At 53.8% G+C, this 21,865-nt stretch overlaps 2 protein-coding genes and 1 non-coding gene across 3 annotated transcripts; 2 read left to right on the top strand and 1 right to left on the bottom strand.

The window, feature by feature from the left end:
- Positions 1-309: 309 nt before the first annotated feature.
- On the bottom strand, positions 310-416 carry LOC126031628 (U6 spliceosomal RNA). The gene has a single exon (XR_007503460.1). It is a non-coding gene; the product is annotated as a U6 spliceosomal RNA (small nuclear RNA).
- An 8,802-nt stretch (positions 417-9,218) lies between these two features.
- On the top strand, positions 9,219-17,639 carry DOHH (deoxyhypusine hydroxylase). Its single transcript, XM_049788684.1, has 5 exons — positions 9,219-9,289; positions 13,950-14,268; positions 14,964-15,040; positions 16,270-16,510; positions 17,097-17,639. Exons 2-5 carry the CDS (start codon positions 13,995-13,997, stop codon positions 17,432-17,434), a joined length of 930 nt encoding a protein of 309 aa, XP_049644641.1. The 5' UTR covers positions 9,219-9,289; positions 13,950-13,994; the 3' UTR covers positions 17,435-17,639.
- A 2,990-nt stretch (positions 17,640-20,629) lies between these two features.
- On the top strand, positions 20,630-21,865 carry SMIM44 (small integral membrane protein 44). Its single transcript, XM_049788207.1, has 2 exons — positions 20,630-20,831; positions 21,654-21,865. Exons 1-2 carry the CDS (start codon positions 20,630-20,632, stop codon positions 21,863-21,865), a joined length of 414 nt encoding a protein of 137 aa, XP_049644164.1.

Here is a 21,865-nt window from a genome sequence, read left to right as displayed (position 1 = left end):
CCGGGCCCTCAAATTTTTATTTTAAAGGTCGACATGGCAAGGACTTACTTGCCCAGTTTTCTCCAGAAACCTTTCTTCCCCATATAAAACTTTTTTTAATTTTTTCTTTAAAAAAATATGGAAGGGGGCCAGAGAGATAGCATAAAGGTAAGGCGTTTGCCTTTCATGCAGAATGTCGGTGGTTTGAATCCCGGCGTTCCATATGGTCCCCTGAGCCTGCCAGGAGCGATTTCTGAGTGTAGAGCCAGGAGTAACCCCTGAGCACGGCCGGGTGTGACCCAAAAACCAAAAAAAAAAAAAAAAAAAAAAAAAAAAAAGGAACGCTTCACGAATTTTCGTGTCATCTTTGCACAGGGGCCATGCTAATCTTCTCTGTATCATTCCAATTTTAGTATACGTGCTGCCGAAGTGAGCACACTTTTTATTTTTTTTATTTTTTTGTGGTTTTTGGGTCACACCCGGCAGTGCTCAGGGGTTATTCCTGGCTCCAGGCTCAGAAATTGCTCCTGGCAGGCACGGGAGGACCATATGGGACGCCGGGATTCGAACCGATGACCTCCTGCATGAGAGGCAAACGCCTTACCTCCATGCTATCTCTCCGGCCCCTATTTTTATTTTTTTTATTAAAACTTTATTTAAGGGGCCTGGAGAGATAGCACAGCGGTGTTTGCCTTGCAAGCAGCCGATCCAGGACCTAAGGTAGTTGGTTCGAATCCCGGTGTCCCATATGGTCCCCTGTGCCTGCCAGGAGCTATTTCTGAGCAGACAGCCAGGAGTAACCCCTGAGCAACGCTGGGTGTGGCCCAAAAACCAAAAAAAAAAAAAAAAAAAAAAACCCAACCAAAACTTAATTTAAACACCATGATTGGGCTGGAGTGATAGCACAGTGGTAGAGCATTTTGCCTTGCTTGCGGCTGACCCAGGACTGACCTGGGTTTCATCCCAGTTCCCATTTTGTCCCCTCAGCCTGCGATTTCTGAGCACCTCTGAACACTGCCAGATGTAGGCCCCCACTCCACAAAAAATAAAGCATAGGGGCCGGAGCAATAGCACAGTGGTAGGGCATTTGCCTTGCACAAGGCCGACTCAGGACAGACCCGGGTTTGATTCCCAGCATCATGAGTACTGCCAGGTGTGACCCCTCCAAAGAAAAAGAATTATGAGCTAGAGTAGCATATGGGATGTCAGGGATCGAACCCAATTCAATCACAATAGCAAGGCAAGTGCCCTCCCCACGGTGCTATAGCTACAACCCCTGATTATCATTTTATATGTGTATATATTTTTGTTTGTTTGTTTGTTTTTTTCTCAGCCATACCTGTTTGATACTCAGGGGTTACTCCTGGCTTAGCGTTCAGAAATTGCATCCCTGGCTTGGGGGGGCCATATGGGATGCCGGGGCATCGATTTTTATTTATATTTTTGGTGGTGGCAGGAAGTTGTTTGGCTACACCTGGTGGCAGTACTCAGTAGGGCGTTTGCCTTGCACAAGGCCGACCCGGAACAGACCCCAAGTTTGATTCCCAGCATCCCAAATGGTCCCCCGAGCCTGCCAGGAGCGATTTCTGAGCACAGAGCCAGGAGTAACCCCTGAGCGCTGCTGGGTGTGGCCCAACCCTTACCAAAATAAAATAAATAGAATCACTTCTGGTTGCTGTCTTCCACCTCAGGAGATGCAGAGAGAAAATTATTTCCTACACCAAAATTTCTGTTTGTTTATTTTCTTTTTAGAGCACACCTGGTGGTGCTCAGGGCTTACTCCTGGCTCTGTATTCAGGGATTACTCCCAGCAGGGCTTGAAGGGACTAGATGGGTTGTCAGGGATGGAACCAGAATTATCTGCATGCAAGGCAAATGTACTCCTTGTTCTGCTCTCTCTCCAGCTTCTGCCACTGAAAATTCGACCAGACAGGCCAAGGGGTGCAGCTCAGCGGCAGGCAGTGAGCAGGCAGTGAGCTCAGCCCGGACACTGGTAGTGCAGGATGGAAACATGCTGCACCGGCCATGGGGGGAGGTAAGGACAGGCCCGAAGTGACAAACTCCCACAGGCTTATCTGGCCCTACAGCCTCCGCTGATTTATCTTTCTGCAGCTCCTGGGCCAGATTTTGTAAACATGAGTCTCAAGTCTTGTGTTTACCTCGCCAGAGCCTGACAGTTAGCCGTGGGGCGATGCTGTGGCACCCTTAGATGAAAGGTCACATCTGTTAGAAGTGACTTCACCTGGGGCCAGAGCGGTGGCACAGTGGTAGGGTGTTTGCCTTTGCCGCAGCTGACCTAGGATAGACTGTATGTGTAGGGTTTTAGGGGTCAGAAGATGACTCAGGCCATGGATCCCATCTCTAGCAGTGCATGGAACCCAACACTGATCTGAGAGTAGCTACAGAGCACTGCCAGATGTAACCCCCAAATCAAACCAGTATATCTCCTTTATTCCCTCATAATAATAATACTTAGGGCTGGAGTGATAGTACACTGAGGAGGCCACTCACCTTGCAGGAGGTGGATATAGGTTCAATCCTCGGCATCCCATAGTGTCCCCCAAGCAGCAATGATTGCTGCCAGGTGTAGCCTCCGCCAAAAAATAATCATAACTCCTGGCTCTGTGCTCAGGGGGCCCCTATGTAGTGTCAGGGATTGAACCTAGGTAAGCACCTTAACCCTGGCCCTCATCTGGCTCCTGGTTTATTTGTTTTAATAGCATGCAGATATATTTTTTGTGGGATACATACATGAAGTGGTGCTGGGATGGAACCGGGACTCCTGCATGCAAAATCTGTATGGAAAATTCCAGGCCTGGGTGCCAGCTTCCGCCACGTACAGGATCAGGCTGAGTGAGGCAGAGGAGTAAACACGTCCACCGACCTGCAACATACAGTGAGGTCTGTATGCTGGGTGGATGGATATAAGAGAGGGGCTGGCTCATAGTGCTGGGGAGCACACTCTGCAGGCTTATGGCTGGGATTCAACCCCTGAGCACCATGTTAGGAGTAGCAGCTGAGCACCAGAAAGCATAGCTCCCACCCCAAAGAAAACTCTCAAAAACACCATTACTCCAGGGGCCCTAAGTCACTGTTTCCGGAATGTGTGGCCTTGGGTGGATGTGTCCGTTCTGCTTTAGTCACTCTCTGTAACAGGCAGTTCCCTGGACACTGATGAAAAAGGAGATATGAGGCCTGAGAGACAGAATAGGGGTGGGGAAGGGACTTGACTTGTACAGGCCAGGTTTTAGCTCCTGAACCCTACAGGGTCACCCCTGAGCCCTACCTGGCATGATTCCTGAATACAGAGCCAGGAGTAACACCTGAGGGAGGTATATTCTGGTGGTGGGAATGGCCCTAATTCACTGTCACTGTATGCTTAAAATATAACTATGAAGGACTTGTAATTCACAATGGTCTCAATAAAAAATAAAAAACAAAAAGAAAAAAGGAGTAACACCTAAAAAAATCACTGGGAATGGCCTAAAACAAAAATAAAAGAAAACAAGTGGGCAGGGATGGAGAGACAGCACAGTGGAAAGGCCTTTGCCTTGCATGCGTCCAACCCAGGACCAACGTGGGTCCGAATCCTGGCACCCCATATGGTCCCCCAAGCCTGCCAGGAGTGATTTCTAAGCACAAGCCAGGAGTAACCACTGAGCACCGCTGGGTGTGGCCCAAAAACCAAAACAAAAAATAAAGGAAAAGAGTGTAGTCTTCCCTACAGACACTCACTTTCCTACCACCATATTTCCAGACCTCACCTTTGCAGCCACAGTCCACTGAAGTGGAGGTTAGATTAAAATGGGCTGAGGGGGGCTGTATGAGGGGTGGCAAGATGGGAAAGCAGCAAGGGCCTTGCACACAGTAGACTCAGTTAGATCTCCAGCATCCCATAGGATTCCCCCCATCCCAGTACTGCCAGGAGCCAGGAGTCAGCTCTGAGCACTGCCAGGTGTGGTCCATAAACCCACTGCCCCCCCCCCAATACTAGAAGGGTGGACCTCAAGCTTTGCTGTTGGGGAAGAGCTCGTTCCCATGATGAGAGGCTTGGCGAGAGGGAGCATTGGTGAGGAAGTGGGGGATACACAGGCCTGGGGGTGCAAGATCAGCCCTCCCCGGGAGCCAGTCAAGGTCACCCAGCTCAGGATTTGTGTCCTTCAAGTAAGAGTGTCAGGGTCAGTCTCTGCTATCAACGCCTGCAGGTCTGGGGTGGAGCCCAGGACTCCCTATAAACACACTATCTGTTTCCTGCACCCCAAGACTATCTTGCCCCATGGCATTGGGGGGGGGTAGGTGACCACTGTACAGAAAACAGCGCCTGGCTGGGTGCTGCTACAAACAAACATCTTCACAACCTAGGTCTGGGGTTAGCTTCTGGGGTGGGAGTGATACCACAGCTGGGAGGGTGCTGGTCTTTCACGAGGCTGACCCAGTTTCAATCGCCAGTATCCCGTCTGGTCTCTGAACATCATTAGGCCAACCCAGGATACAGTGATTGGATTCCTGGCACCCCATATGGTCTCCCGTGCCTGCCAGGAGCGATTTATGAGCGCATAGTCAGGAGTAACCCCTGAGCGCCGCCGGGTGTGACCCAAAGCCAAACTCTCCCCCCAAAAAACCCTGAATATTGCTTTGCTGGTTATGGCCCCTCCAAAAATTAACCACCATCAAACTTTCTGGGACAGCCATGCCAGTGTAATCATAGCCCAGAACTACCTCCATTTTGGAAGCTATCAAAAGCTGCAAATAATGTTAGGAATTTGAGGGTTTGGGCTGGAACCCCAGGCCTCCCCTGCCTATGCCACACCTCCAAATGGCTCAGGCCTCAAGAAAACAACATCAAGGCCAAGAGAGATAGTGCAAGGGGAAAGGCACTGACTTTATCTGTGTCTGGCCCTGGTTTGATCCTTGACACCCCAGAGGGTCCCCCGAGCCCCTCAGGAGTTCTCTCTCCCTGAGCATCTCCCAGTGTGTTTGTTTGTTTGTTTGTTTTTGGACCACACCAGGTGACGCTCAGGGGTTATTCCTGGCTATGTGCTCAGAAATTGTTCCTGGCTTGGGGAACCACATGGAACGCCAGGGGATTGAACCTCGGTCAGTTCTAGGTCAACGCGTGCAAGGCAAACACCCTACCAATTGTGCCACTGCTCTGGCTCCTCCCTGTGTGTTTTCTAAAAATATTAGGCCTAGAGTGACAGGATGGTGGTGAGGGCACTTGTCTCAGACATGTCCGACCAAGTTCAATTCTGTCATCTCATAGGGTCTCCTGGGCACCATTAGGAAGGATCCCTGAGCACAGAGCCAGGAGTTAGCCCAAAGCAACACCAAGTGTGGCCCCAACAAAAAAGAAAAAAAGAAAATCAGGGATCAATGAGGGCTGAATACAGAGCTGCAGGGTACCCAAGCAAAAGTCAAAGCTAGTGTTGTTCCAATCAGAGCCCCCCCCCCAAACAGTATTTTGGGGTCAGTTCTGGAGATTCTTAGCTAGCCAGTCTTGTGGTTTCCCTTAGGCAAGCACTGAGGACCACAGACAGGACTCTGGTTGGTGAGCGAGTGCGCGAGTGCACACGCGCGCGTGCGCACACACACACACACACACACACACACACACACCCCACACACACACACACCCGAATGAGCAGGCATTGAAAATCAGGGCTTTGAAAAGCCTGATTTGAGGTTGATTTGATTTAAGGGGCAAAACCGAGGCCTATTGCTGAGAGCCAAGAGGACCAACTCTCTGCTCTCAGAGATTATATCAGTAAGGCACAGCAAGAACCAAAGTCAGTGTGAAGCCTGCAGCCAAAAGGAGAAACTTGGAGACCAGAACAGAATCTATCAGGGAGGGTGCTTGCCTTGCAAGATGACCCAGATTTGACCCCCCCTGTACACCATACAGTCTCCTGAACCCACAAGGAGTGATCTCTGAGTGCAATCAGAAGTAACCAGAGGGGCCTGAGCACAGTGGGTATGTCATTTGTCTTGCATATGGCTGACCCAGTTTCAATCCCCAGCATCCCGTATGGTCCCCTGAGCCTGCAGGAGCAATTACTGAGCACAAAGCCAGGAGTAACCCCCAGAGCACTATGGGGTATGGCCCAAAAACAAACAAAATAAAGAAGTAACCAGAGCATTGCTGGATGTGGCCCAGAAACAAAACAACAAAAAACAAAAACAAACAAAAAGCTGTGGGGCTGGAGAGATAGCAGTAGGGCGTTTGCCTTTTATGCAGCTGATCCAGGATGATGGTTCGAATCCCAGCATCCCATATGGTTCCCCCCAGCAGAGCCTGCCAGGAGCGATTTCTGAGCACAGAGCTATGAATAACCTGAGCACTGCTGGGTGTGACCCGAAAACAAAAAATAACACCCTGTTTTGTGGGTTTGTTCTTCGGGCCACACCCAACTATACTCAGGGTTTACTCCTGGCTCAGATATCAAAACTGATTCAACCAATTGCAAAGCAAGCACCTTCCCTCCCGGACTTGCATTAGCCCTGCTTCTTCAAGATTTTGGGAAAACCCTCCTGGGGCCACTCCAAGGAGAGCTCGGGACAGGAGTATGTGCTGTCAGGGGTTCAGCCACATGCAAGCGTCTTAACCCTGCTCCATATCTCAGCCTGGCCTCTCTGCTCAGGGATTCTCAGAGCTGGTTGCACACTTCATGTCTATGAGGGAAGCAGTTGCCCAGAGTAGAGAAACTTCGTGTTAGTTGTTCCTCTCCAAGGAACAACAAGAGACAACAGTCTCAAGGGCTGGACAGAGTGAGTTGTGCATGCAGGAGTCTCAAATTCAGTTCCTGGCACTGTGTGGTTCCCTGAATACCACTGGACACAGCCTTAAAGCGCTGAGCTGGGAGCAGGCTCTGAGCACCAACGAGTGAGGTTCCACCATCAAAAAAAAAAAAGTCCTAAAGAATGTAAATAAAACATGAAGAAGTGGAGCTGGAGCAGTAGCACAAGCGGTAGGGCAATTGAGAGATTTCTGAATTAATAGCCAGGAGTAATCCCTGAGCGTCACTGGGTGTGGCCCCCCCCCAAAAAAAAGTGAAGGGGGTGGGGGCTGGGGTGGAAGTTCTGGTGCTTGCCTGGCTTGGTGTGAGACTGAGTTTGAGTTTCCTTATAGCAGGAAACACACACACACACACACACACACACACACACACACACACACACACACACACACACACGGCCAGGGAGACTACTCCAGCGGAAGAACATTCGCAAAGCCCAGAGCCTAATTTTGGGTCTTACCTGGCAGGCCTGAGCACTACCAGGTGTAGCCCAGAGCATCCCATCATCACTAGAAATGGCCCCTATAATAAAAAAAAACACTGCTAGGGCACTGGAGCAATAGTACAATGGGTACAATGTTTGCTTTACACATAGCTGATCTGGGTTCGATCCCAGACATCCCATATGGTTCTGAGCCTACCGGGAGTAATTGATGAGTGCATATCCAGGAGTAATTCCTGAGCGCCCCCTGGTGTGGCCCCAAAACTAACCAAATGAAACAAAAAACATTGCTGGGCACTGGTGGCTCCTGGACCTAAGTATCTGCCTTGCAAATGTGAGGTCTTGAGTCCAAATCTCAGTGCCACTCACGTGTGCCAGGCCTCTCTGATCTGCTGCCTGGGACCCCTGGTGCTACAACAGGATGTAGGGCTGTGCAAGGACCAGAACTAAATCCAGTCTGGGGGTGTAGCCCCAGCTAAGCAAGTGAGAGATATGCCCACATCATGCATGGCAACAGCAGAACTGAAAAGAAGATATGGGGGAGTTACTTCTGGCTCTGCCTGATCCATACCCAGAGACTCTGCTGTAGGCAGAAGGCACCGGCCAGACCTTTGACCTGTTGCCCCTCACCCAGGTTCAGATCCTTGCCAGGCCTTCTTCTTGGCCCATCCCCCAATCCTGCATGTACCTTCAGAATCAACTTTTTTTTGGTTTTGTTTTTGGGCCACACTCAGCGGAGCTCAGGGGTTACTCCTGGCTCTGCAGTCAGAAAGCGCTCCTGGCAAGCTTGAGAAGCCACATGGGATGCCGAGAATGGAACCCAGGCAAACGCTCTTCCACTGTGCTATCTCTCCGGCCCTCAGAATTAACTTTTTTATTTTATTTATTTATTTATTTATTTGGTTTTTGGGCCACACCCAGTAGTGCTCAGGGGTTACCCCTGGCTGTCTGCTCAGAAATAGCTCCTGGCAGGCACGGGGGACCATATGGGACACCGGGATTCAAACCAACCACCTTTGGTCCTGGATCGGCTGCTTGCAAGGCAAACGCCGCTGTGCTATCTCTCCGGGCCCCAGAATTAAGTCTTAATTTGAGTGCTTATGGAAGTTCCAGTTTCCTACCCATCACCCGGAGATTGTGAAACCTACTGGTTTTGGATCACTCATAGCTCTGTACTCAGGGGTTACTCGTGGCTCTGTGCTTGGGGGCGGGGGCTACTCATGGCTTTGTGCTCGGGATACATTATAGGGTGCCGAGGATCGATTCCAGTTCATTCGCGTTCAAATCATGCGCCCTTCCTGTTATATGAACCCCAGCAGTATATGAACCCCAAATTCAGTCCGGAGTCAGTCTGAACAGAAGGAAGCCAAGTCCTTTCTGTGTCTGGGTGGCTCAGATCCTCACAAGGGCTTCTTTTCTCCCATTCAGCTTTTTCTTTAAGCTCACGGACCTCAGACCAGGGCCAAGTCCCCCTAAAACTGCATCTGCACTTGCACCTGTACCAGGGTTGGGGCATGCAGAGCACATGTCCTACATAGCACATTGGCTCATCATCCTCATCACATTCTTTCACCATCCTCCGCGTGCAGCCAGACAGACTGGGAGGCCAGAACCACCGCGATCAAACAGGCCACGGTCACGAATCCGGGTTTGAAGGAGGGACAGGCCTGACAGCGGCCAGAAGCTCCAGCGAGTCTTCTCTTCCTGCCTGGTGCCTATTAATCCCGCCCATGTGTGGCCACGCCCACACCAACACTGCGCACGCGCCGATGAATCGGCGTAGCCCATTCCCCACGGCGGGGGTGCGCGGTTCTGGGAAAGTCTATCCGGAAAAAATATGAAAACTTTTCTTGAGCTTTCCTGATCGCTATCCTAATATTTAATTTAAGTCGCCAGCGGGAGATGTTTCAGCGCCATTTAGGGCGTAGGGGAAACCTTCTCTGTCGCGAAAATATAGCGAGATTCCCCCGCGGACGTTGGTATCGTCCTGGCGGTCACGTGTGCGGAAAGATGGCGGCGCCCACTGTGCACGGCGGCTAATGCGGCGGCAGCGGATCCTGAATCGGTTTGTCCTGTAAGTCTCGGAGCTGGGCCTGGCGGATGATCCGGTGGCGGGAAGCACGGTGCGAGGTCTGGGCGGGTTCGGTCTGGGAGTGCTTTGTTGGGGTTCCCGGCTCTTTTCTCTGTTTTCCGGAGAGGGATTTCTGTTTCTCGGTACTTGCATTGGAGAACCAGTGGGGTCTGTCTGTCTGTCTGTCTGTCTGTCTGTCTGTCTGTCTGTCTGTCTGTCTGTCGTGGGGTCCTGGGAGAACCAGCCAGTGGAGGGGATCCTGTCCGCTGGGGCCGTATATATGTGCGGAACGGCCAGGTTCCCCAGTTGTGTCCTCGAGGAAGACCCCATTGTGGAGCCCCCAGTTCCCAGAGTGAAAACCATTTGGGGGTTGTTGCGTAGTGTGACCCCTAGGACAGGCAGACCCCTGGGTACACGGGAACCATCCTTCTCCCAAACTCCTCTTTGGCGGCCCCTAGCACCTTTCTAGGGCTAAGATCTGCTCAGCTTGCCCCTTGTAGCCCTATTTCATAGGTACCCCTTCCCGCTGGAAAGCCAGTAAGGGGTCTTTGTTTGTTTTTGTTTGTTTGTTTGTTTTTGGCCGCACCTAGCGGTGCTCCGGTTACTCCTGGCTCTGTGTTCAGGCATCAGTCTTGGCGGTGCTCAGGAGACCATACGAGATGCTGTAGATCAAATCGTGGTCGGCTACATGCAAGTCATATGCCCTACCCACTGGACTCCCTCAGAGTCTAACCCCAAAGTCTCTTGACTTAAAGGCTTGAGGTGGCTGTATAGATGCTCTATGTTTCGCTGAGCACAGAACTGGATGTTGTGGCCCCTTGGATAGGTAGTTGCCATCATCTCTGGCTTGTTCAATGTTCCAAGGCCCCGGCCTCTGGATCCAGGTTTGCCAGGGCCAGTGGGCTCCTTGCGGGCTCCTTTTATAGATGACTGCATATAAAGCTGTACAGGCACTAGCTATGGGACTTAGTTGAACACCTGTCACTCTGAGGACCACAACTGTGGAGTCCTGGGGACTCAGCAGTGGACAGTCTCTGTGTCTGGCTGACTGTGAACTATGAAGTCAAAGGTGTCAACATAAGTACAGTCAAAAATCTGCTTACGGGAGCAATTTGACACTTGCCTGTGGCCTACCCCGGTTTGATTCCTGATCCCACATGCGATGTCACAAGCCCTGTCTGAGTGAACCCTTAACATAGCCATGAGTCAGCCCTGAGCATGGCTAGGTGTTTCCCCAAACCAAGGGGGAAAAATGCTTGGGTGCAGCAGCAATAGTACAGCAGAGAAGGCACTGATCTTACATGTTGCTTATCCTGCTGATCTAGATTCGATCCCTAGTACTACCTGGGGTTTTTAGAATAACTCTGGATGTGCTTCCCAAAGTCTGCAGTCAGAGGGCTGGGGTGCATTCCTTGGATACTCACCGTCCTGAGTTTGATCCCTGGCACTGTAGAGTTTTCTGGGCACCACTGGTTGAGTATCATCAGCCAGAATAATCAGTGGCCCAAGAGAGAGCTCCAAGACCTAAATTCAGGCTTGGCCTCACTTCAGTTCTCAATGCCACTTGGTCCCCTGAGCACCAGTGGAAATGATCTCTTAGGACAGAGCTGCTGAGCAGCCCTCAAACAACATAATTAGCAGGGGGTAGAGTGACAGCACAGTGGGGAGGGCATTTGTATGTGATCAGTCTGGATTCAATTCCTTTTTTTTTTGTTTTTTGGGTCACACCCGGCCGTGCTCAGGGGTTACTCCTGCTCATTGCTCAGAAATCGCTCCTGGCAGGCTCGGGGGACCATATGGGATGCTGGGATTCGAACCACCGACCTTCTGTACGCAAGGCAAATGCCTTACTTCCATGCTATCTCTCCGGCCCCCAGGAATAATTCCTAAATGCAGAGCCTGGAGTGATATCTAAGCACCTCAAAAACTAAAAAAACAAAACAAAAAACCACAACCCCCCCCAATCAATAAATCATTAGCATTGGGCTCTTTATTTTTGGTTTTGATTTTTTTTGTGTTTTTTTTTCTTTTTTTCCCCCAACCCCGTGTTTTATTTTTCCTTTTTTTTTTCTTTTTGGCAATGCTCCAGGATCACTCTTGGCATTACTTAGGCAGCCATATGGGATGCCAGGGATCGAATCCAGGTTGGCCACTTGCAAGGCAACTGCCCTTATTGTCCTATTTCCGACCCTTCACTGTTGTTTTGCTCAGTCTAATAAGTGATGTCAGGGAACAAACAGTGAGGGTACTGTTGGGCCTAATGGGACTTGTACCTTCACTGCCATCTTCCAGCCCTAGTTACAGGACTTATACCCCTAAACCATGAACTGGAAGCCTCAGTATGACTCGTGAGCAGGGGAAAGTGAAGCTCTCAGAACATCAGAAAGAAAAACATGGGGCTGGAGCAATGGCTCCTTGCACTCAGTTAACCCAGGGCAGACTTCGGTTCAATCTCCCAGCGTCCCATATAGTCAGTCCCCCAAGCCAGGAGCAAATTTTGAGTGCATATCCAGGAGTAACCCTCTGGGACTGGAGCGATGGCACAAGTGGTAGGGCGTTTGCCTCCACATGGCTAACCTAGGACGGACTGGTTCAACCCCATCCCTCCCCCCCCCCATATGGTCCCCCAAGCCAGGAGCGACTTTTGAGCGCATAGCCAGGAGTAACCTCTGAATGGGTGTGGCTCCCTCAGAAAAGGAAGAGAAAAACACATTTCTCCTGGCTGGGGCACATGGATGGGGGCCTGTGCAGTTCTGGGGTCAGCTGTACTACATGCATGTGAATATGTGAGCATCTGTATGTTACATGAATGTGACTTTTTGGGGGGCCATACCTAGTGATGCTCAATGTTCCACTCAAGGATCACTTTTGGCAGGACTCTGTGGGGGAAACCTTGTGTGGTGTCAGGATTGAACCCAGGTTGGCTGTGTGCAGGGCAAGTGTTTTTACCTCTGTGTTAGCTCTCTGGTCCCCAGGCCTTTCTGGCCTCTGCCAACCTCTGACTCAGTGTCACTTCCTTTGATGGTCCCTGACGCGAAGCTGCATCTCTGATGTGTCTGGTGGCACTGGAGGCTGCAGCCACCTGACCTGTTCAGCCTGTTCTGAGGCCCCTGCTGGGCTTGCCTTGGACCAGGGGCCCCTTGTCCCCACCATGTCAGGTGATAGTGTGGTCATTCACTCAGCTGCCTGTCCCTAAGCAGGGGCTGCTCTGATCCTGTGCACCACTGACCATCAATGCACAGGCTGTCCCGGGTCCACAGACAGGCCACCTTCAGCTCCGGCCACTCTTGTGCCTTCCTCTTTATTCTGGGGTGCTGGAGGTCTTGTCTAGTGATGCTCAGGGGGATCCATGGGGGAATCTGTGAGGGACGCAGTATGCCCTTCTCTGTTGTTGGCCCAGCCAGGGGGCTTCATAGGTGGTGGCTGGAATTCACCCTTCACTTATTTATTTTGCTTTTTGGTTCACACCTGGCGGTGCTCAAGGGTTCCTCCTGGCTCTATGCTCAGAAATCGCTCCTGGCAGACTTGGGGAACCATATGGGATGCCAGGATTTGAACCACTGTCCTTCTGCATGCAAGGCAAACGCCTTGCCTCCATGCTATCTCTCCAGCCCCACTCTTCACTTATTTATTCCAGGGGTTGATGGGCCGCCCCACTCAGGCCCCTCCTGGGCCCAGTTGGTATTTTTCCTGTGGGCTTTGGAGTCGCAGTGACTGTATGGCACTTTCAGCTGGGCACTTGGTGTGAGGCATCAGACCTGGGCCTCCCTCATGCTGAGACATTTGAGCCCGTCCCTCTTCTGAATTTTACTCTGATTTTTTTTTTGGTTTTTGGTTTTTGGTTTTTGGGTCACACCCGGCAGTGCTCAAGGGTTACTCCTGGTTGTCTGCTCAGAAATAGCTTCTTGCAGGGACAGGGGACCATATGACCATATGGGACACCGGGACTTGAACCAACCACCTTAGGTTCTGGATTGGCTGCTTGCAAGGCAAACACTGCTGTGCTATCTCTCCGGACCCAGTTTTACTCTGTTTGACTTTTGGGTCACACAGTAGGAATCACTCCTAGTGAGGTTTGTGGAATCCTGCAGGGTGCTGGGGATCAAATTCAGGTCAGCTGTAGGCACAGCAAGCATCCTCCCCGCTGTTCTATCACTGTAGCCTGTGGGCTTACTGAAATTCTACCTTTAGTCAGGAACTTGGAGTAACCAAAGGGTGGGTCCCTTGTTTTCTGTCCTGTGAGGGTTAAGATGGACCACAGGCAGCCAGACCAATAGAACGAGCACTTTGGAGAAGGGACTGGGGTGGGTGTCACTAAGGACAATACTCAAGGGAAACTTCCTGGAGGAGGTGCCATTTGAGACTCATGGAAATATGAGATCTGAGAAGGGGCCGTCTCGAGGGAGGGAGGATGTTTCCCAGGGAGAGAAGAACCTTGCAGGGCATGTTTGGGGGGAGTGGGGGGACTGCCAGGAGGCCTGTGTGGCTGGAGGACAGGGGAAAGGCAGGGATTCCCGGCCCCATGGAGAGCCAGGCTAGCCCAGAGAGGGATAGTGACTTACAGAAGGTCACACGGCAGGGCTGCCAGGCTAGAGTCACTCAGTCCCCTCCCTCGTTGTCCTGGCCACTCTCATCGGGCCTCTGGGTCTCTGCCTCTCTGCAGGAATAACAGGGGCAGGACGCCCCGAGTCCCCAGCCAGCAGGCACCATGGTGACAGAGCAGGAAATGGAGGCCGTGGGCCGGACACTGGTGGACGTCAAGCAGCCCCTGCACGTCCGTTTCCGGGCGCTCTTTACGCTTCGCGGCCTGGGTGGCCCCGACGCCATCGCCTGGATCAGCCGTGCCTTCGCCGACGACTCGGCTCTGCTCAAGCACGAGCTGGCCTACTGCCTGGGCCAGATGCAGGATGCGCGGGCCATCCCCGCGCTGGTGGCCGTGCTGCGCGACCCCCGCCAGGAGCCCATGGTGCGCCACGAGGCGGGTGAGTGGCCGGTGGGGCTGTGGACGGAAGCCCCAGAGCTGACCCCGCAAGCCTAACCCCCCAGAGCAGCCCTCACTCCATGCTACACCCTGTGTTGCTTAAAGCCTGTGCCAGCGCTGGCCATGTCCAGCTGGCCTCTGTCTGGCTCCTAAGTCAGATGCAGTTGTGTGGCTCTGGCCTGGGGAGCTAGTGGGACTAGGGGAGACACTAGGGGAGGGGAGACACTGGGGAGGCCTGGGGAGACACTGATTGGCTCAGCCTGTTGGGCATGGGCTCTGATTGGTCCAGCCTGCCCCCCCCCCCATGGCGGGGTAGGGACTCTTATTGGCCCAGTCTGCAAGCTGGACTCTGTCCCAGCTCCAATCCCTTGTGGCCAGGTAAGGGATCTGCTGTATCCTGCTTAGGCTCGCTCCTCTCCATATGTGGTGTGATATGGTGTGGCAGGAGCTCTGGTTAGTCCAGCCAGGGTCCTCCTGCTCCAACATGGCAGAGCAGGGACCATGGTTAGTCCAGGCTGGGGACTGGCCCCACTCCTGCTCCAATCCCCTGTAGCGGGGCAGGATCTCTGATGGTTTCTCCTGCTCCAATCTGCTGTATCCAGGACTGGGCTTGGCAGTCTAGGCTTGGTGGGCCTGGGTGGGAGTCAGGGTCCCCACCAGCCCTTCAGCACCGTGTTCCCCGCTTGGTGCTTCCAGGTGAGGCCCTCGGGGCCATCGGAAACCTGGATGTCCTGGAGATCCTGAAGGAATACTCCACTGATCCTGTCGTTGAGGTAAGGCTGGGAGTTTCTGTCTGCATGCAGGGATGGGGCTCCGGAGAGAAACTGAGCCCATTCCCACTGGGCACAACCCATGCAGTGTCCAGGCAACTCACCCCATGGCACACAGTCAGCCTCTGCCCTGGTCGGCCACCCTTCACCTTCCTGCTGCTTTTTCTTTGGTGTTTGGTCCATACCCAGCGGTGCTCAGGGATTACTCCTGGCAGGCTCAAGAGACCATGTAGGATGCCAGTGACGACGGATGGAACCTGGGTCTGCTATGTGCAAGCAAGTCCTTCCCTATGTACTGTCTCTCCAGCCCTTGTTCCTTTTAAGTGACAGATTCCAGGTCTGGTGAGATAGCATGGAGGTATGCCTTGCATACAGAAGGATGGTAGTTCAAATCCTAGCATCCCATATGGTCCCCTGGGGGCGATTTCTGAGTGCAGAGCCAGGAGTAACCTCTGAGTGCTGCTGGGTATATCCCAAAAAACAAAAACAAACAAAATGACAGATTCCTAGAGCCCCAGACATACTTGGAACATGGACCCATACATAGGATTTCCTGTGGTCCCTGCTCATCCCAGCACTTTGCAGCACCAGTTCTGCCCCTTGCACCTGGTCCCCACTTCCTGTCTCTGGTGGGAGGGTCCAGTTCTGGAAGTTCCATCCCGGGAATCCACCCTGAGTGTCTCAGGTTGGGTTGGATCTCTCTGTCAGAGTCCCAGTTCCTGGGTCACCACTATGGAGTGGGGATCAGTGCAGGGGGCTGCAGCAAAGGTCTTCAAATGAGGGGGACCTTAGAGATGGTCTCCTGGTGTCACAGGCTGTGGGGTCATACCGGCCATTCTCCCTGCTCGCTCTCAGCTGTTGGACCGTGTCTCACTTCCCCTGTCATCAGTGTGAGGCTGGGAGGGTCAAACCAGGATTTCCCACTAGCTGGGCAATACTGAGCCGGTCTGTGATCATGGGGGTGCTCACAGTGCTCTGCTCCTGCACCCTGTCTCTTGAGGGACAGGACCCCCAAGAGCTTCCTGGTCACCTCTTTGAAGCCCCCAACAAACCGAACCATCCCATCTATTTCCGCTCTCCTTTGGGGATCCCCTACCTTTCTCACAGTACCCCCTACATCTGCCCGCTGCTTTCCTCCCTCTCTGGCATCACCCCCAGTTTTTGCAGCATCAGGTACCCCCCCAGACAGGGCCACTTCTGTGTCCCCCATGATTTGCCCGACTCCTCCACAGGTGGCCGAGACGTGCCAGCTGGCCGTGCAGCGGCTAGAGTGGCTGAAGCAGCGAGGCGGAGCCCCAGAGCCTGCGGGCCGGTACCTCTCGGTGGACCCAGCGCCACCGGCCGAGGAGTGCGACGTGGGGCAGCTGCGGGAGGCACTGCTGGACGAGTCTCGGCCGCTGTTCGAGCGCTACCGGGCCATGTTCGCCCTGCGTGACGCGGGTGGCAAGGACGCAGCCCTGGCGCTGGCCGAGGGTAAGTGGATCGGGGCACGGGCTCCGTGTCCCCCCATGCACAGAGCAAGTCCGAGGAGCTCAGATTTGCCCAGGCCTGCCTGCAGGTGGCTGCACCATGTCCTGCAAGGCCAGATGCATCCCCAGGTTGGGGGGCGATGGGTGGTGGGCAGTCTCAGGTACTTGGGGCGGGCTCACAGAACCCCCATCTTCAGCACCCCCAGCCCCTGGAGAAACCAAGAGTGCATGCAAGCGTGCCGGAGCGGTGCCACAGCGATAGGGCGTTTGCCTTGCACATGCTAACTTAGGACAGACCAAAGTTCAATCCCCCTGCATCCCTTATGGTCCCCCCAAGCAAGGAGCGATTTCTGAGAGCATAGCAAGGAGGAACCCCTGAGCGTCACCGACTGCGTGCCCCCCCCCCCCAATTGCATGCACGCATGTGACACCCCTCCATCCCCTCTCCAAGAGCAGGCCCAGACAGGCCTGGCCCATCTTGTCTTGCCTTCGCCAAGGCCGGCCGGGCTGGTGGTGCCGGCTTCCCCGGGGATGTTGCCAGGAGCTTTTTGGGTACCCCCCGGGTGACCTCCCCACCACTCCCCTTGCAGGGCTGCGCTGCGGGAGCGCGCTCTTCCGCCACGAGATCGGCTATGTGCTGGGACAGCTGCAGCACGAGGCGGCGGTGCCCCAGCTGGCAGCGGCGCTGGCACGGCCGGCCGAGAGCCCCATGGTGCGGCACGAGTGCGCAGAGGCGCTGGGCGCCATCGCCAGGCCCGCCTGCCTGGCCGCGCTGCGGGCCCACGCGGCCGACCCCGAGCGTGTGGTGCGGGAGAGCTGCGAGGTGGCGCTGGACATGTATGACTACGAGACGGGGCCTGCCTTCCAGTACGCCGATGGGCTGCAGCGGGCCGCACCCCACGAACCCCAACAGAGACCCGGACCCTGAGGGCTGCTTGTCTGCCCGAGGGGGGCCGAAGGGACCCCTTTGCTGCCTTTGCACTCTACTCACCCCCCCCCCCCCAACTAGGCCGAAGTTTACCTCCAGCTCTCCGGGACCTCTGGTGCTTGGGGTCTCCAGGCCGGGTAGTCAGTCCCCAGGGCAACTGGGGCGTTAACTTAGTTTTGAACAGTAAAGTCGTTTTGTCCAGAAATGGCTCCGTGTGTGTTTTTTGAAGGGGCAAGGGCAAGAGCTTTGCAGCTTCAGTTGGCGAATGTTCCGAGATGACAAGCTAATCAGATGAGCAACCATCCCCCCCCTCCTAGGGGTTAAAGATTTCCCAGGACCCCCTTTCCTCCTGGACTGGGGAAGTCGAGACACCCACCTAGAGGATGTGGCACAACTGCGGGGACCCTTTGGGTCTGTCCTGGAGCCTCCTAGGACCGTGGCCAGGACTTCTCTTTTCTTCTTTTCTTTTTCTTTTCCTTTGGGCTTTGGGTCACACCTTGCGGTGCTCAGGAGATACACCTGGTTCTGAGCTCAGAAGTTGCTCCTGGCAGGCTCAGGGGACCATATGCGATGCTGGTATTCGAACCGGGGTCTGTCCTGTGTTGGCCGTGTGCAAGGTAAACAAACGCCTTACCGCTCTGCTATTGCTATGGACCCCCTGGCCAGGATTTCGCCTGCAGGATCAGGCAGGGCCACATCCCCTGAACCATCTTGGCCCACATCCCCTTTCCCTGAGGATTCATCGTGCCGTGGCCCTGGTTGGTTCTGGAGGTCCCCGGGGTGCTGGGGAGACACCTGTACCAGTGTCCAAACCCAGGACCTGCTGCAAGCCCCGCACTCCCTCCTGCTCCTGCTCTCCTGGGAGACCCTTTTCTCCAACTGCAGGACACCTGGGTCAAGGTTTTCTTGTCCCCTTCCCCGTCCTCAGTTCCCCAAATTTCGACAATGCAGCCAAGTGCGGGGCGGGTCCTAACCCCACACCCGAGCATGCTGCTGCTTGCACCCCTGGTCTCTGCAGTAGTGGACACTGATACAGTCTGAGTCCGGGTGCCCCAGGGCTGCGGGGCTCAGCTGGGTGGCGCCCTCGTGTGGCTGATTGAGAAAGTGCCGTTTCACTCTGGTTTCTTTTTGGGCCACACCCGCGATGTTCCTGCTTTTCTGCTCAGGAATCTCTCCTGGAGGAAGGCAGGCACTTCATCCTGCATTTCTTCTTCTTCTTCTTCTTTTTTTATTGATTTTTTTCTTTTTTTCTCCACATTTTTCTTCTTTATCTTCAGTGTATCCTCATCTCACCCTCCACTTTGTTTTTTGAGTCAAACCCAAGCCTCCTACATGTAGCATCTGCCCTCAATCCTGTACTCTCCCTCTCCAGACGCCCACCCCTGACCCATTTTATCCACCCCCACCTTACTCTTGAGCACAAAACCCCAATGAGGAGGCCCAGAACCCTCTTCTGTTTCCCCACTGCACCCCAGACTCTAACCTTGGTCCCTCCAGCTTCCCCATAAATGTCCTGGATATGGTGTTTCTTGTGTCTATCTGCAAGTCACCTTTGTCTTCCTCCTTCCCACTTCTTAGAACTCAGGACTCTCCAACACTGGCTCTGTCTCCTTCCCACCCTCTGGGTGACCTGGTCCATTCCAGGGAGTTTGCACTGCCTGAACCCCAGTGATGCCCACCATCTTGTCTCCAGCCCAAAGCCACCCTCTGAGTTCCAGGCTCAGGGTTCAGCTACCTGTGGACTCAGATATTAATGAGGCATCTCAAACTTTTATGGCCTTGCAATTAATGAGGCATCTCAAACTTTTATGGCCTTGCAAGTCCTCAGTTTCCCTCCCAGGGTCTTCCCTCCCACAGGAAACAAAGTCCTCCATGCCAGGGGCTCAGCCTGACTATCCCAGGGCTGTGGCTTGTTTGAGAATGTCCCAGAGACTTGGAGAAGGCTCAGTGCACCCACCTGGTATTAGACTCCTAGTTCAGCCCCTAGTACCTCCATGTGCACCAACCACCAACTTGGCACTTCTGCTACCCTTGGTCCCTGGTGCACGAGCACAGGCCCTAGCTAGCATGTCTGTCAGTGCCCCAAGCTCGCGTCGAGCAGCACAAGGGAGTATGTGCGTCATCCATTATGGCGACATAAATGGAAGAGGAGGAGGGACATAAAATCCCCACTTCGCCTCTCCAGCCCCCACTCCCTTTTTCTCCCTTCACTGTTCTTTCCCAGAGTGGCCACCAGATGGCGCTTGTAAGCACCGATTCAGTCTCGCCCTATTTCGCCCGTTCTCCCCGCAGTGGCTACCAGAGGGCAGCCTTGCACCCCAAAATAACCTGGCTGTCCTTCCAGCAGTGCCCACGAGAGGCGCGTATGCTCCGAGTTTCTGGGTGTCCAGCTCCCAAGCCTCAAGTACTTCTGAGATTGCATTTGAGTCTGTTTTTTGGGGGAGTTTTTTTTTTTTTTTTTCTGTTTTTTTTGGGCCACACCCAGAAGCACTCAGGACTTACTCCTGGCTCTTGCGCTCAGAAAATAACTCCTGGCAGGCTTGGGGGCCATATGGGATGCCAGAGACTGAACCAAGGCTGACCATGTGCAAGGCAAACTCCCTCCCCACTGTACTATCCCTCCGATCCAAGTATTTTAGTTTCTTTTTTTGGGGGGAGCGGTGTCACACATGGCAGCGTTCAGGGGTTACTCCTGGCTGTACGCTCAGAAATCGTTCCTGGCAGACTCGGGGGATCATATGGGATGCCAGGATTCGAACCATCGTCCTTTGCATGCAAGGCAAATGCCCTACCTCTATGCTATCTCTCCGGCCTCAAGTATTTGAATTTCTTTTGCTCACAGCTTGGTCCCTGGCCCTGAAAAAGCATTCTGTGTAGCAACTGCTTCATCTACATTGAACGAGATTGAAGCTGGGGGATAGGGGGCAGGGGGACCAAGTGTGTAAAAATCTGGGGCTTTCTTATAGGGTGTGGGTGCAGCAGCACATGTAAAGGCTCTGCAGCCAAAATAGTGGGGAACCGGAAGCCTGTGATCAGGGCAGAGGAGGAGCTGCTGAAGTCATTTGGGCATAATCCAGCCAAGCAGATGGTGATGTCCGAGTTGCCCAATCCGCTTACCCAGGGCCCTGGAGGCATCGCCAGCCCCAGCCCCAGCCTGCCCCACTCCTGATGGCACCCTTGTTCCCAGTGGCATCCATGCCAGCACTGGCCAGTGCCGAGGAGCCTGAGGGTTGGAACCTGGGCCCCCCACCCTATGCAGAGTACCGGCCTCCACCACTGGACGCTGTCCCCCTGCCCAGGGACGCACTCTACCTGCTGCTGACCGGGCTCCTGGTACTGGCAGTAGCCTATGCCATCGTGGGGCACCTCATCAAGGACCTCGCCCACGACCTGGCTGGTGAGCCTCTGGGCACACAGAAAGGGGTCTGTGCAGGGCAGGGGCATAGAGGACACTATAGAGACAGTGTGATGGGGGACTAGTGATAACACAGTGGCACTTTCCTCTCATACGGCTGACCCAGATCCCATCTCTGGCACTTCATAAGGTGCCCGAAGCAAAGCCCCGAGTGAGCCCTGAGTGCTGACGCAGAAGTAACTCCTGAGCACTGCTGGGTGTGGCCCCTCAAAAAAGAATCAATGTAATGGGGTGTCATTACATTGACCTTACATGGTCCTGGGGGTCAGCCTGGTTTTGTAACTTTATTTCTTTTTCTTTTTTTTTTTTGGTTTTTGGGCCACACCCGGTGGTGCTCAGGGGTTACTCCTGGCTGTCTGCTCAGAAATAGCTCCTGGCAGGCACGGGGGACCATATGGGACACCGGGATTCGAACCAACCACCTTTGGTCCTGGATCGGCTGCTTGCAAGGCAAACACTGCTGTGCTATCTCTCCGGGCCCTGTAACTTTATTTCTGATTTGGGTCAAATCTATAGGACAGGGGGACAGGCACTTGCCTTGCACGTGGCTAACCTGGGTTTGATCCCTGACACCCCATATGATATCCCAAACCACCACAAGTGATCCCTGAGCATAGAGCCAGGAGTCAGCCCTGAGCACTGCTGAGTGTGGCCCCAAACCTCCAAATAAAATATTTATTTTTTGTTCTGGTTTGGTTTGGGTTTGGGGCCACTCCTGGCAGTGCTGGGATTCAAACCAGGGTCTGGACGCAACCTCAGGCCAGGGAGCACCTTTACCTCTTTGCACCTTCTCTCCCATTCCAGATTGGGCTTTCGGCCCCAAGCCGGACCAGGCGGACACCCCCCAGGAGCTGTGCACAAGCCTGGAGGGGCTTGACTTAGAAGAGCTGGACCTAGAGCTAGCCCGGGCCTGGCGGGGTGACGAGGATGTGGGTGGAGACACCCAGCTCCCCCGACGCACCTCTGTCTCCTTTCAGGAGCCCCCAGCCCATGGTGCTTCCTGGAAACTGGGCTGA

The sequence above is a fragment of the Suncus etruscus genome, chromosome 15 (genome assembly GCF_024139225.1).
Source record: "Suncus etruscus isolate mSunEtr1 chromosome 15, mSunEtr1.pri.cur, whole genome shotgun sequence".
Classification (NCBI taxonomy): domain Eukaryota; kingdom Metazoa; phylum Chordata; class Mammalia; order Eulipotyphla; family Soricidae; genus Suncus; species Suncus etruscus.
The sequence above is the reverse complement of the archived record's forward strand: the minus strand, read 5'-3'. Positions and strand labels throughout refer to the sequence as shown.